At 35.0% G+C, this 16,475-nt stretch overlaps 1 protein-coding gene across 1 annotated transcript in view; it reads right to left on the bottom strand.

Annotated features, from left to right (window-relative positions):
- Positions 1-1,400: 1,400 nt before the first annotated feature.
- The window catches only part of LOC129219046 (uncharacterized), a 175,585-nt gene continuing 160,510 nt past the window's right edge, over positions 1,401-16,475 (bottom strand). The window contains exons 16-18 of the mRNA XM_054853366.1: positions 12,212-12,407; positions 3,232-3,313; positions 1,401-3,138 (exon numbers count right to left, since the gene is read on the bottom strand). Coding sequence (XP_054709341.1) covers positions 1,401-3,138; positions 3,232-3,313; positions 12,212-12,407 — 2,016 coding nt within the window. The remainder of the gene's footprint in view (positions 3,139-3,231; positions 3,314-12,211; positions 12,408-16,475) is intronic.

Genomic DNA, 16,475 nt, shown 5'->3' with positions numbered 1-16,475 from the left:
ACTAAGGAAACTTTTAGGAAAAAATACATTTTTCAGATTTGAGAGTTGATATTATTTATTACAGTTGAAGCAATACAAAATTATGTATTACCTCAAGGATACCTTAACCAACAATGTAATCAATCTATGCTTAACTTTTTGAAGGGAGTGTGTATGTGTGGGTATACATATATATATACACAGTACATCCTTTTTTATCCGGACAAACTGGAACCAAAGCCGATCAGGATGCTTGAAAATCTGGATAGTATAAACAGAAACAAAGCAAATCTTTCAGTAAGCAGTTACATAGACGTGTTTAAAAGACATTTAAAAAAATCAAAATAATTTTTCAAATTTCTTAAAGAATTGGTTCACTACATTCTGGTTCAAACAGGTGTTTGCTATCATAATTTAAAATGTTCTATATGAGCACAATTTTTTAAAGCTATAAGTTTGATAAGCAAGGTTCAACTGTATATATATATATATATATATATATATATATATATATATATATATATATATATATATATATATATATATATATATTATTTAGGGTATGTAAGGGTAGAAGGTTACTTATTTATATTGTATGTAAAGTAATTTAGGTAGAGTAATCCGACCAGTGCATGAACACAAATTATTGAATGAATAGCTAGTGATTTCTTTTTTCTTTCTAAAAATGAAGCTTAAAAATGTTTTTCATTGCTGCATTGGCAACAGTAACTTCATTCAATGCAATTGGAAAAATGAAACAACTAAAAATTTTGTGTTAGCCCACTGCATTGATATGTTCATTTATTAGGTTTCTACCCCACTTTTCATTTCAGACACCTAAAACCTGAAGCAGAATTGCAAGATTTCTCCTGGTTCTCTGAAAAAAAAAATTAAACATATCAATAAAAAATATTTTATGACATGAACCAAATATTGTAGTTTTTTTTGAATACTATGAATTTCCAAAAATGAATTTATGCTTAAGTGTTCATTTACTGGTTAGTCTACTCTAACTTAAAAAAAAAAATCTTTAATAGCTTCACCCCTATAATTCTTTTCAAATTCAAAACTACAAAAGGTAATAACTAAGAAATTTCTTACTCCATCTATCACAATGTGAAAAGCACAAAATGATAATTTTGAAATAGCATCTTCAATAACACCAACTATCATCATAGAAAAAATGCTTCCCTCGCAAGAAGTAACCACTATTTCAAAAATTAAAAATATTTCTCCAGAAATATCACAGTTATTTTTCTTTTAATTTACATACATATTTACTTAACCATGAAAATAATTTGATTCTTTTAGAAAGACATGTAAAAGAAATTTAAAGCAAAGGGAATAAGTTTAGTTTACTTGTAATTTAACTTCCATGGACATTATTCATTTGGGTACTTACAAAAACACATACATTTTTTTCATTTCATAAAGTTTTTATGATAAGGAAACGCATGTCTTCCTTGCTTTTGACTTTCCCATCTATTTCCACGAGATGGGTATTTCTGCCAATTGCCTCTATTCATTCTTGGAGGCTGCATATTCCAATTGTTATCACTAAAGGTTTGAGCATTATATGAATGTTCATCAGCATGTTGCTCAGATCTTTCAGAATTACAAGATTGCAAACTGGTATTAGAATAACCACTTTCAAATCGATGCTCCCAGTCATAATTCACTTGGTCATGCCAATTTACATCTTGATTTAGTGGTCCAGAAACCTGCCAAGATGACCATGATTCTTCAATGAAATGACTTTGGGATTGTTCAGGTAGAGGACTTACGAGCATAGGAGGTATCAGTGGTGGTGGTGGTGGAGGTGGTCGTGGGAAAGATGTACAGATTGGAGGGGGAAAGTTTTTAAAATTCGGTGGTGGAGTTTGAACATTAAATCCTTGTGGTATGTATGTTTGGTATGATGATGGCAGCGGTGGAGGTACCTCTGGGAGCATTGGAGATAACGGAAACTTTTTTAATTCAGTTTCTAGAGTCAAATCAAGCATGTTGTAGTTTGATTGCACAGAATTATTAGATATTTGTGTTTGTGTAAAGTCTTCCATATAAGCATTATCATTCAATGATGAACTTTTAGTTTCAAGGCCTGGAGGTGGTGGCTCTTGATTATTCCAGGTATTTGCAAAATAGTCATCCTCTGAAAAAAATGAATTAACGTCCTCTAAATCTTGCGATGACACTTCTTTTTGAGAAAAAATGAGTGTTGAATCATTTGTTTCTGACAATTGTTTCTGAGCACACTCTAGCAAGTCAGATGCTGACATGTGGCTAAGGGACACATTATTCGACTCAGAAGAAAAACTCCCATCATCAAAATAAGTTCTCAGCTTTATTCGAGGATCAGAACTTTTATCAATAGCTGCTACTTCATCATCATCAGCTGGAGGTGTGGCTCCTTGTGAGTTACACTTTTCTTCAAAATCAGATTTTTCTTGGTGGGTTTTGTCTGGAGTTTGTTTTGAAGAAGATTCTGAGCTGGTATCAAGCACATTATTAAGTCTTCCACTGAATAAGTCATTAATTTGTAGATCGTCCTTTATTTCTTTGGTTTCTGCATTACTAGGCTTAAGAGCATCACTTATGAGTTCTGGGAAATCAGCAGACATGTTTAAGAAACTAGTCATCTCTGACTGAGTTACAGAACTTATATCTAAAGTCTCTGCAGATGGAGAGAGGCCTTCAGTATCGGATTTGTGACTTGCCAATTTTTGATAAGATTTTATGTTTTCAATAATTTCAATACAGTCTCGTTTAAGTGAGTTGATTTTTTCTAAATCTTCTGAGTTGTCTGAATTAACTAAACTATCAAGATTTGTATCCGCTTCTCTTTTTTCAGGAACTAAGTTCAAAATGTCTTGACCTGGGTCATATGGTTTCTCGTCATCTAATAGTTTTGAAACAAATTGTTTCAGAGGGGGTGTGTATGACGGCTCACATGTAGAAGCACTTATATTACTGCTGCTCATTTGACTATCAAAAGGACATTCATCTTCAACAGTTACATGGGAGGAAGACACATTCCCATAAGCAGGAGAATCTTTTTTTGTATAAACCTCATTGGAACTTGGTAATGGTGGCGTATATGATCTATTTACTGGAGGTGGTGTATAGCAATCAACTTGCTTCCTATAATCTGATTTTGAGCTAAAATGAAAAAATAAAAGCATTAAAACAAAAAATTTATTTATAGGCAACTTTTTGAAATGAATTAATTTTATAAAGCAGCTCACTACTTACACTTTTGAAGTTGAAATGCTTTGCTTCACTTTGTGTTTTACAATGACTCCCAATAATAGATTGGGTTTATTTGAAGGCAAACCTAAAAATAAATAAATAACTCAATTGTTGTTTTAACCATGTAACTTAATTTATATGTTTGATACACATGCTCACATAAATAACATAGTCAAATCACATCTATATAGTCAGCTGTAAATATGTTGAATACTTAAATCACACATGTAGCACAGATAGCACAAAGAACGACGGTAAGTGTACAGATGAAGAACTGTACGTAAAGAAGGACTGCAAGTAAGCCCTATTTGTTCGTGAAGACATACGGAAATACTGACTACAATGTAAAGACCATGCCACAGATGACAAATGAAAATTTTTAGAATGCTTTGAAGACGAGAAAGTTTTATGAACGGCTTCATGCTCTTTTGACCGCTCGTGCATTTATTTCTATCAAAGCTACATATTCAGACCCCTAAGTGGTTTTTTGAGGAGAAAAAGTAGGAAATAAGGAATCAAAAATTAAAAAAGTAGGAAAAAAAATCACTTAAAAAAGTAGGAAAAAAATCACTTAAAAAAGTAGGAAAAAAATCACTTAAAAAAGTAGGAAAAAATAGGAAGAGATAGGACTGCACACACGTCAAGAGGACTGACAATCATTAGTATGAAAAATAAACTGGTGGAAACAAAGATATTAATTACAAAAATATGAAAATAAAATACAAACAAACACCTTTCAACAATACAGTAATAAAAAAAAAACTCCTATTTTGGTGCAATAAAACCATTTCTGTTAAAGATTTGTTTTGTCAAAGACGAAAACATTCGAGAGCATCTATTTATCATTTGAAAATACTCTAACACTTTCAGCTCATGTTGTCATAAACTATAATACAAAAGCAAAGCAAATATTAAATTAGTTTTCGTTGAAAATAATCAGCAGCTGACATGCATTCTTGTATAAACAGAGACAGATGTTTAAATTTGAAAAAAAAAAGGAAAAAGACTGAAAATGCAGAACTAAAATAAATTTGTTCTCAAATATGGGACATAAAATTTATAATAAAATAATTAAACTAAATAAATAACAAAATAAGTAAACTAAAGAGTTTGTACAGTCGAATCCCGACTTACACGAGGGATGTGTTCCAAGATCTCTCGCGTAAGTCGAAATTTCACGTTGTATAAGTTGCGCAAGTGTAAAATTTTTTTTAACATACCTAGTTTTTTTGGACACTTGTTAACACCACCTCAAACTGTTTTAAACCATACCTTAACTACACATTATCGTTTCTTACATAAAGAACTGAATTTTTATTTGTACTTTTAAAAAAGCTGTTTTAATCAACATAAAATACTGTCAAGGTGCACGAAATCAGTGATCAACGTGACATAAAATAAACCAGTACGGTACGTACTGTATGTATTGTAATAATAAAATGATGTACTATAATAATACTGTGCAGTAGATCCAGTAATGATACTTGTAACTTTAAAAAATGAAGATGTTGATGATTTATACTCCGTGATAAAATCATTATTCTAATACATTTTTAAATTCAGTTGATTCGCTAGCTCTTTTATAACGCTTCCACCCCTCGTCTTGGTTTCTTTCATTCTCAATACAAGAGGAGCTTCCATTTTCATAATTTTTGCATTTTGCTTAGACACTACTAGGCGAACCAGGGGGTGTGCACAGAAATTTTGGGGCCCAATCACAAATGATTTTTACTGCCCCCCTTCATATTGTTTGTTTACCCTTACATCTCTACACATATTTCCCCTCATTTTAAAAATCTCGGACCAACTTTAGGCTTGGACCCAGGCCAACAGGTGTCCTCCAACACTGTGCACGCCCCTGCGGCGAACTTTCACGGATTTTCTTTTTTTGACTTTTAATTGTACGTATAGGAGATTCACTCGCACCTAATTGTTGTGCTACCTTCGCTCCACTTCCTACTTGTTCAAACACATCGAGAAACTTTAGCATTTCTTTAATTGTCAGAAACTTTCTCTTTTCATAAACTTTAGATGGAACTGTGCTCTTAGATGTCATTATATTTCATCAACTTTCGTATTTAGAATGGAAAAAAAAATATGGTAAATGAGGAGTAGTAAGTTGTACACACAAACACAGCTATGTTCAGACTAGTACGGTGTGGGAACTTCTGCTGCCAGTGATGCTAAAGGGATGAAGGTCCATTAATATTCTAGTAGCCAATAACAAAGCTGACACTTTCACACCCTTCTGAAAATTTTCGTGTTGCGGGGGAGGAATTCCCGTTAGGTCAAATATTATTTACTGGTGAAATAATCGCGTTATAGACATTTCATGTAAGTCGAATCGCGTTGTAGCGGGAGTCGACTGTACTATGTTCTGTATTTTTAGCATTCAACATACATTTTTGTTTAAGGCACGTCATTTATGGAGTCAGTGGGGTCAATTTCTCCCCTCCCTGGCTTTGGAAAATTAATGCTTAACTATACAAGTTTGGGCACTTTTTGTTCTCAAATAAAATTTGCATTTAGTATACATCCTTCGCTAGCCACCTCTGGGGGCGGGGAGGGGGGGTGGAATCAATGTGACGGCCAGTTTTAATTTTAATCAAGCAATAAAAACGAATATTGTTTTAATGGTTTGGTGATTTTTACCTCCCTCTTGTTCAAAAATTTTTATCACCAAAAAAAAAAGGAAACATCCATGCATGGTAACCGTAACATTTTTATCAAAGACAAAGATCAGTTTCTAATGTTTCTCTGTGCATAAAAGGGAAGGAATGTAGTTTCTCTCAATTCTCACCATACAACAAAAATATTCATTCGGAAATTGTTCACGAAATTGAGAGTGGGGGAGGGGGAGCACCTGGCACCAAATGCCTGCATATATCTCTTTCTTCCCCCTCCCTTTGATCAGAAGCACTAAGTACAATAACTTACAGTAGATGCGCCGCATCGGTATAATTGCCGCACCCCGAAAAGAGTAAGAGTCTTTGAAAAATTTTTTTCATGTTCAGAAATGCCGCATTGAAATAAACACAGCACATAAGAATGATGAGCAACTCCTCAATATTGATGATACATCAAAGTAGAAAATACCCATTAAAAAGAAAAAAAATACATATTCGCTTGTGGTTCTATCCTTCAACTTTTAAAAAGTGAAGAAATAAAAACGGAATATCCCATTTAAATTGTTTTCCGACTTTTCTCCAAAAATTGGGAATGTTTTGCCCATCCAGGTTTTGCCGCTTTTTTTTTTTTTTTGCAAATCACTCTTTGCACGGAAAGAAAATGAAATTTAATAAATTTTATAATCATGTTTATGATTTAGAATGAACAATAATCACATTTATGCACGAAAAAAGTTAGTTTCCGCGATTATTTTTGAAGTGGTCCGTTTTTGCGAATTTTTCTTGTGTCGATTTTATTTTGCACTAACATTAATAAAATATGTACAGTGTACAAGTTTTTTATTTTTTGCTTCCTTATGTTCCTTTTTTGCCTGTCTGTTTAAATAGAGCTCCATCACACTCGTAAATTGATTTTGGTCACTAGAGGGCGCCTGTGATGCAGGGAGTGTTATTTGCTGCTAATTTGATAGGTGTTTTCTTACTATAATTTTTCATTATTACTGTCTAGTTTTAGGTTTTTTTACTTCACTTTATCATGTAATTTAGTTTTATTGTGTTTTGGGGGCTCATTTTTGCTGTTATTGTATTCTTGAAGTGTTTTTGCATTTTTTGGAGCTAAGACTAACATGTGGTGATCTCCTGGTTTTTGATCTTGTGTGCTTTATTGGGTGTAGCAACTCTGTTTATTTACTGTTGTTTTAGTATTTATTCTGTGTTTTTTTGCATTTTTTTCTGTTTTGCCTTTTGGAACATATTCACTGAGTAGAAATGGGTGTTATATGCATTATGAAAGAGGTAAAGAGTGGGAAGGGGGACAGGTGGATCTCTTGTGATTTATGTCATATGTTCTGCCTGTATAAGGGGGAAAATGAGTCTGTTTTTGAGGAGGATTATATTTGCACTAAATGTGCTGAACTCTCAGACTTAAGACGCTAGTTTTGGAAGCCCAGTTAGCATTAGGGTGTAGGCCAGTTGTAGAGGGTATAAATGTTCCAGAGATTCAGGGGGAAGTTTCAAATGAGGAGTTAGATTGGGAAACTAAGGGTGTAATTTTGGGGGACTCTATGGTAAGGGAGGTGGGTAACACAGTTGGGAGAGTAAAGCGTAAGGTGGCTAGGTGTTGTTTACCAGGGGCTCGGGTAAAAGACGTTAATATGGTTGCTGAAAAGAAGGGAGTATTGAATAAGGAGGACATGGTTACTTTGTGGGTGGGAACAAATGATGTAGGCCACAGTAAAAATGAGGAGTTTTCTAGGGAATGGGAATCCCTGTTGGATAAAGCAACCAGCTTTTCGACGAATGTCCAAGTGGTTAGTTTGCTTCCCAGGTATGGAGTGCATAGGAGCTGGCTAAATCAACGTGCGAGGTGTATGAACTTGCTACTGAAGTCAATTTGCGAAAAGCGCAGTATCAGGTTCATTGATGTATGGAGTCAATGTAAACGGGATTGGATTGCTAGGGATGGCCTGCATCTGAGCTCTACAGGGGTCAAAATGGTTAGTGGATTAATTTTAAGGGCTTCGGAGTCAAAAAACTAAGTTGGAATGGGGGGCATGGTTCAAGCATCAGGTATCGAGAGAATGAAATTTTTTTGGGTATTGCTAGAAATGGAAATAAAGTGACGAACAAGAGTAGTAATGTTAACAATTGTAATTTAGGAAATTTCAGGGTGTTAAATAAAAGCAACTTAGGCATGCTTAAAGTTTTCTATACCAATGCTCGCAGTATTAGGAACAAGATGGATGAATTGAAAAGCGTAGTTATGGATGAGAAGTTGGATGTTATTGGAATTACAGAGACATGGGCTACCGAATCTGATGCAGAGTTATTACATATTGCTGGGTATAATTTGTTCAGACAGGATAGAGTAGGTAAAAGAGGTGGTGGGGTTTTATTTTATGTTAGAGACAATTTTATTTGCAATGAATTGGTCATAAATGATAAGCCTACTGATATTGATATGGTTTGGCTGGAGTTGATGAGCAGTAAGGGCAAAAAGCTACGCTTTAGAAACATTTATAGGCCACCTAATTCAAACCAGGGACAAGATGAACAGATGTACCGTATTATTAGTGACATATCCAGTAAGGGATCCGTTATCATAATGGGGGATTTCAATTTTCCGGGGGTCAATTAATTAGTCCCCAATGAAGATCAATGGCCCTCTTAAAGCTATCCACTCCCTTGCTCATTACCGCCTCTTCCGGTAAGCTATTCCAAGTGCCCACGACCCTGCTAAAGTAGTAGTTTTTCCTGATTTTCAAGTTATATTGGATTGGATAATTGGAATAATTTTATGATTGGAATAATTGGGATGGAATAATTTTTACCCTGGTAATGGCAAAGAAGAGGAATTTTTAAAAGTAATTGGTGACTGTTTCTTAGATCAAGTTGTAACTCAGGGAACTCGAGAGGAGGCGATTTTGGATCTAGTTTTTTGTGACATAGGTAGTTTTGTCCAGGGGTTGAGTGTAGGGGAGCATATTGGAGATAGTGATCATAACAGCATTAGGTTCCGGGTTAAATTTGAAGTGTGCCAAGATGATAATTTTAGGTTTGTGCCCAATTTCAGAAACACTGATTTTGTTGCACTTAGGCAGAGCTTGAAAGAGGTTTTTTCGTCAGGGTTGGAAAATAGGGACGTAGATCAGCAGTGGATGGAATTTAAGGATAAACTTGCTAAAACCGTTGGGGACTATGTTCCATTTAGGAGAAAAGGTGTTAGTACCAAAATTTGGCCCATGTGGTTCTCCAGGGAGACTATAGAAGCTCTTAATTATAAGCAAGCCACTTTTCGTAAGTTTAAAGAAACTGGTCAGAGTGCGGAGAGGCTCCAGTATGGTAAGGCAAGGCGAAATTTTAAGTATTTGGTACGGATTCAGAAAAGGGAATTGGAGCAAAGGCTGGCAGATGACATTGATGGGAACCCTAAGAGGTTTTTTGCTTACGCTAATTCTGGGAAAGCTAAAACAGTCAAATTGGGCCTTTGGTTGATGAGTATGGAAATTTAATCCAAAACGATAGGGATATTGCAAATGTTCTAAATAACTTTTTTTCCAGTGTGTTTAACGATAACTATATCTCAACAGTTGACACTAACAAGACACAAGCTATTATACAGCTTGAGGATTTTGTATTTTCCAGGGAGGAGGTTTTATTTCATTTGAAAAAGATTAAAGCAACTAAAGCTCCGGGACCAGATAATATTTATCTAAAAATTTTAGTTGAATGTGCAGAGGAATTAGTGGATGTTATTTTGAATATTTTCCATGCTTCTTATAACTCGGGGACGGTGCCAGAGGACTGGAAGCTGGCTAACATAACGCCACTCTTCAAGAAGGGGTATAAAGGTATTGCTGGGAATTATGGACCTGTAAGTTTGACTTCAGTGATTTGTAAGATTTTCGAAACTTTGATCAAAATTAAGATCATGATGTTCTTAGAGACTAATAGTCTGTTGACTAGTTTGCAGTATGGTTTCAGGAAAGGTAAATCCTGTACTACTAATTTATTGCATTTCTACGACAAGGTTACCTCAGCTTTAGATAACAAAAAATGTGTGGATGTTGTTTATATTGATTTTCAAAAAGCTTTTGACAACGTACCGCATGTTGCTCTTCTCAGCAAGTTAGCTGACATTGGAATAGGAGGAAAAACTTTACTTTGGGTTAGAAATTGGCTTACTGGTAGGAAGCAAAGAGTAGTTGTGAGAGGAAATCATTCTAATTGGAGCGATGTTTTAAGTGGGGTTCCTCAGGGATCAGTTTTAGGGCCTCTTTTGTTTATTATATTTATGAATGACATCAATGAAAATATTTCTGGAAGTATGAATTGTTTTGCTGACGATGTAAAAGTTATGGGGATTGTCGAAAATGAAGAACAAGTAAAACAGCTGTAAGAGGATTTAGATCATATTACTAAGTGGGCAGATAAATGGGGTATGGCAGTTAATGTAGGGAAATGTTAAGTGCTACACTTCGATCATGGAAATAAGCGAATGAGATATCGTTTACAGGGTTCAGTCATAAATCAGGCAGAAAATGTTATGGATCTGGGTGTCTTTATAAATCAGGACTTCAAGTTTAGTCAACAGTGCAGTATTGCTAGTAACAAAGCCAACAAAATGCTTGGGTTCATCAATAGATCTATTTCAAACAAATCTAAGAAAGTTCTTCTGCCTTTATATAGGAGTTTAGTAAGACCTCATTTGGAGTATGCTGTTCAGTTTTGGTCGCCTTATCTGAAGAAAGATATTTTTGTATTGGAAAGGGTTCAAAGAAGGGTAACTAAATTAGTAAGGGGACTCTCAGATTTAGATTATGATACCAGACTTAATAGGCTTAACATGTATAGCCTGGAGCAAAGGAGAGTCAGAGGGGACATGATTCAGTTATTTAAATTTATCAAAATGAAAGATGTAAATGGATTAAATTTTTGCGGGAAAAGCAGGACAAGGGGTCATTGTTTTAAGCTATTTAAATCTCAGGCTAACTTGGAAATCAGGAAAAACTACTATTTTAGCAGGGTCGTGGGCACTTGGAATAGCTTACCGGAAGAGGCGGTAATGAGCAAGGGAGTGGATAGCTTTAAGAGGGCCATTGATCTTCATTGGGGACTAATTAATTGACTAGGACCAGCCTAGCTGGGCCCAGAGCCTGTTGCTGGTAGTCACATTTGTATTTGTATTTGTAATCATACAAACAATTTGCAAATGAGGAAATTCGGCTTTTCCCGAACTTTTTGAACAGTCGGCCGTTTGCTTTAACTAAAGCTTGTAATTGATGGGTAAATAATATATAATTGTATCAGAATGTGCCAGTATTTTTTTTTTTTTTAGTTTTGTTAAAACAGAAGACTGAAGTCGGGGCGATAAAAAGAAAAGTCAATCGTAAATGCCGCAACGGCAAAAAAGGTACTAAGAAAAATTAACTTTTAAACTCGCAAACGCCGCAGGGTTCTTGTTCTTTTCAGAAATTAATGTAGTCAGTCAATGAAAAGCTCAGGAGCTACTTGCTTCTTTTGCTTTTCAAAATCGAAACATGCAGAAAATTATCGGTGCAGCATTGTAAAAATAAGAATCAATGCACAATTAAAAGTTCTATACTAAAGAAAGAAAAAGTAGGAAAAAAAAGGGAAAAAGTAGGAAAATAAGGAGTGAGATTTGAAAAGTAGGAAAAAGTAGGAAAAATAGGAACTCTTCGGGGTCTGCATATTGTAGTTAAAAGGGGTCAAAGAAAAATTAATGAACTTAAAGAGAAGAAAATTAAAGAATTAAGGAAGGCCACCCCTCTTGCCCTCTTGGCAAGAGCCACTCTTGCCAACCCTAGGTACAATACTTAATTATGCTACTGTTAAGCCAGCATTTATTATAGTGCGTATGAGTCTGTAATTATGAAGAAAAATAATACAAGAATGGATGTAAATGTGTAACTCCAAGTACCACAAACTACACATTTGTAACAAAAATTACAGCATTTGTAAAGAACATTACACTCAAATATAAATTAGAAGGCACAAAACAAACTCAATCAAGTTAATAAAAAGAAACATTTGTTTAGGCTTCCAAAGACTACATTATAGCTTTATTACTCTATCAGTTTTTGTTCTTCAGTAAACAAGGCAGGGCTGCATTATTATGATTACCATTGCTGATGTGCTTATTTAAAATTCAGCTACCACTGAGAAGATAATTTCAGCTTCAATGACAGGTTTACCACCTGCAGCTGTTATGGCTATTCCATACTGATAATTCTAAACAAGGGTGAAACTGCAGCCCTTGGAGTGATTTGTTTGCAACTCTACATAAGCTTTGGACAAGAAACATTAATTTAGATCTAATTAATAGAATTACTTACCTGGCCCATCAAATGGCAACAAAACATTTGGTACAGGACGAGTGGCAGCTAAAGGTAAAATGTAGAAGTCTTTTATTCTCTTAGAATAACTACTGGAAACCCCAAAACGCTTTCTTGAGCTTAAGTACTTATAAAATGAATCATATGTTGCAAATTCTTCTTCATTAGCAGGCTTGAATCTAATAACTACAAGTTCCTGCCAGGGGGAAAAATATACATATATATAAAAACAGTATAACCACAATTTATGAGACTGATGGATCATAAAATCAACAGCTTTTTAAAATCAATTATGGGAAAAGAGAATCATTACAATATCAAAACATGTTAAAAACATCCTTCGATAAAAACATTATTGCCATTTATAAAATCAAGCTTTCAGAGAGCAAAAATATTTATATCATGTTAAAAATTGCAACAGGCATAAATTCCAAAGTTCTTTGTTGCACCAAGAAATGGAGGAGCTGATCTCAGAAGATAAGGGAATCCAGTGCCAAATTTGCCCATTTCAATAGATGTCGGAAAAGCACTTGATGTCATATGATGCATTTTACAGCAAACAAGAGGTAGCATTGAAACTAGGGATGTGTCATTTATGAACGGGTCCAAAGGATCAATTCCTAAAAATGAATAGTGCACTACGATTTCCTAAAAAATAAATGGTTTTTCTTTTAAAGATAATATTTATTTTATTTAGTTCTCTGTCTCATTTAATTTCTTAATATAATCTAATAATAAGATAGAAAATGAAATTTCATATACATGTTTAGAATCTATTATGTGCAACGTTTACGTGTGTAGGAAAAAAGTTTGTTTTTACAATCGCAATTTCATAAAAGGGTCATTTTTGTAAATATGATTTCAATCAGTTCCAATTTCTTTATATTTTAGTTAAAAGAATTAGGCTAAAGTGGGGCAATAAAAAAAAGTTGATTGTAAAGCACTGCATCGGCAGAAAGGCAGCACCTCCGAACATTTAACTAACACCTAAACGCTTCCGAGTTTCCTCTGTCAATTACTGTTTCTAAATGATTATGATATGGATATTATCTGTAATGATTGAAATGTTTCTTGATATTACAAAATTGTTTTTAAAAAAATGAAAACCGTAAATTTTGGAAACATAGCACAAGGCTGTAGTTTGTAGAAACTAAGATTTTTTCATAGCAGGTGGAAGCTCTCTGTATATACAGTGAAGCACCGTTTTCTTTCCTTTTTTTTCACCATTTCTCTTTTATACATTTTTATCAATTACAGTGGAAAATGTTTAACACGAAGTTGAAAGGACGGGAAATTTCTTTCATTTTAAACGAACTTCGTGTTAAAAGATTTATATTTAAGTGGGCGATCCGGAACGCTATTCCAGTTTGCGTAAACCGATTTTTCATGTTAAGCGTTTTCGTGTTAAACGTATTTCACTGTATACGTTTTTTAAATTGGTCCCTGTAGAGTCTAATACGCATTAACCTATACTTACTATACGTTTTTTTCATTTGTACGCTTTTTTCATAAAGTCCCTTCAAAAACATATAAACGGTGCTTCAGTGTATATGCAGTCAAATCCCGTTACATTGAACACCAATACAACGAAATTTCTTTTTCAACCAAATACATTTCCAGTCCCCATTTAATTGCCATTACATTATATGAATTCCATTACAAAGAAATTCCCAATGATAAAAATCTGCAGTCAATTGAAGTTCGTTGTAATGGGATTTCACTGTAAAATTATTGTCAGTCATGCTTTGTCAAATAAAGGGAAAAAAAATACTCTGCTGATAAGAATAAAACCTTCCGAAATGTAATATTTCCAAAGAAAATTGCAAATAATTTTGCTAAGAAAGATTTTGAATGGACTAAAAATGAATTAAACAAGAACAATTTTCAAGTTACTCTTAGATATAGCACAGATATCACCAATCTCGTCTACAATAATATAGAGGACCCTCGTCTGTCTTACAGTGAAGTACAGTAATCATTAGCACTTTAAAAATAAAGGTAAATAAAAGTTTTGTAGTTTGGAGAAAAAAATGATCCCAAACACAAAATTCAAAATACTCTTCCCAAACACTTTATAGTTGCAACTAACAATCAAGAACAATGCTTTTCTGCACATCATAGAATAAATGAGTTTTGGTGGGATAAACACTTTACAACAGAGTATGTTTACATGTAAATAAATAAATCACAGAACGATTCATTAATGGAATTTTAAAGTTTTTTCTGCTTCTTGTGCTTTTAATACCTCAAAATGAAATGGTTCTAGGCTTTAGGATATTAATAGGTATCGCCCCATGTACACTGCTGTTATGGAAACTGATATTTTTGGCTGACATTGTGCAAAGGTGTATCTCAGATTTAATTTTTCTACTCACACTTGGAAGTTATACGGCATTGCAATAATAGAAACTAGTAGTGCAAAATATCGACTATAACAAAAAAATCGACGCACCAAGAAGGAGTGGTCTGATTGAGACAAAAATTAGTGGATAGAAAGACAATGCACAGAATAGTAAATAATTAAATTCTCAGAACACTTGAATGTTTTATGCCGGAGTAACACTAACAAGTTCAATAAGGTGTTGACCTGCCTCTAACCTGGATACAAGCTGAATCAAGGCGTGGAGAAGACCGATAAAGCGTCCGAAGGGTGTCCTGTGGTATTTCCTGCCAAATTTGCTCCAATTGTCAAATGAGGTTATCAACATTCCTTGCCAGATGCAATGGCCATCCCATCATTTCCCAGAAATGCGCAATGGGAGGAAGTTCTGGCTATCTGGCAGGCCACGGAAGAGTTTGACAAGCTTGCAGACAGTTCATGGCAACACCTGCTATATGTTATCTGGCATTGTCCTGCTGAAAACCAACCTATGGTACTGCAAAAGGAATGGCAGCAAAACAGGTCTTAAGATGTCGTCAACATACCGCTGTGCAGTAAGTGTACCTCTAATAACGACCAAAGGGGTCCAGCTATCAAAGGAAATGGCACCTCAGACCATAATGCCTTGTTAAGGGCCAGTGTGGCGCGCAAAAGTGAAACCAGGATCCCCCCCTGCCCTGGGTGTCACCAAACGCATCTTCGATGATCGTCAGGACACAGTTGGAAGCGGGGTTTGTTGCTAAAGACTATACGTCCCCAGTCGGCATCATTTCAATTTGATTGAGCCATGCACCATTGTAATCTGGCTCGGCAGTGTGTAGGAGTCAGTGGCAGGTGGAGTAACAGTCGGGGCGAGCGTAGATTTCGCTGACCCAACCGTCTGTTAATGGTCATTATGGACACTGGGGATTGGGTTGAACGTCTGATGCTTCATAGAAATGAAGAAAGCGCTGTGACAGCTGATGGGACAATCACTCTGTCATCATGATCTGTTGTGACCCTTGGTTGATCTCCACCATCCTGACACTGAACTCAGCCATTTTCCACCCATCCTTGAAAGCATCTTCGAATCGCCACATCGCTTTGACTCAAATGACAAACGATTCTCCGATTCGATGAATCGGCCTTTTCAATCCAATGATACAATCTCTTTTAAACTGTGACAGTTGCTTGAAATGAGCACGAAGCATGCAGCAAGGCATTTTTAAGTTGTTGAAAGGTAATCTGAATCGCAATCAAACCGAAAGTTTTAAAACCTGTTGAAGAACTGCTCTTTATATACATCTGCTGAACATGCAGTTTCGATGCGCTGGAGGTCAAACTATTCATTCATTGGACGCCAAATTTTAATCATTAGTATATCTGGTAAAAACACTCATGCATACAAAATTTCAAAGCAATCAGATGATTGCTTCTTGGTGCGTCAATTTTTTTTGGTGTAGAGTGTACGTCATAATGCCCAAAATAGGTCCAGGGGAACTTTTTACACTCGAGAAAATCTTGGCAATGATAAAAAATAAATAAATAAACCCCCTCCCCCCTTAGGAATAAAAAGCAGTTTGGGCATGCTGTAAGTTTCCTATACAAAAAATGCTAGCAGTATAAGGAACAAGATGAAAGAATTGAAAAGCATAGTTATAGATGAGAAGTTGGATGTTATTGCAACTACAGAGGCACGGGCAACAATTTTTGATGCAGATTTATTACGTATTGCTGAGTGTAATTTGGTGGTGGGGTTTTATTTTATGTTAGAGACAATCTCATTTGCAAAGAATTGGTCATAAATGATAAACCTACTGATATTAATATGGTTTGGTTGGAGTTAATGAGCAATAAGGGCAAAAAATTGCGCTTTGGAAACATTTATAGGTCACCTAACCCAAA

The sequence above is a fragment of the Uloborus diversus genome, chromosome 3, assembly GCF_026930045.1.
Source record: "Uloborus diversus isolate 005 chromosome 3, Udiv.v.3.1, whole genome shotgun sequence".
In the NCBI taxonomy this organism is placed as follows: domain Eukaryota; kingdom Metazoa; phylum Arthropoda; class Arachnida; order Araneae; family Uloboridae; genus Uloborus; species Uloborus diversus.
Note: the sequence above shows the minus strand (reverse complement) of the source record. Positions and strands in the feature narration are given on the sequence as shown.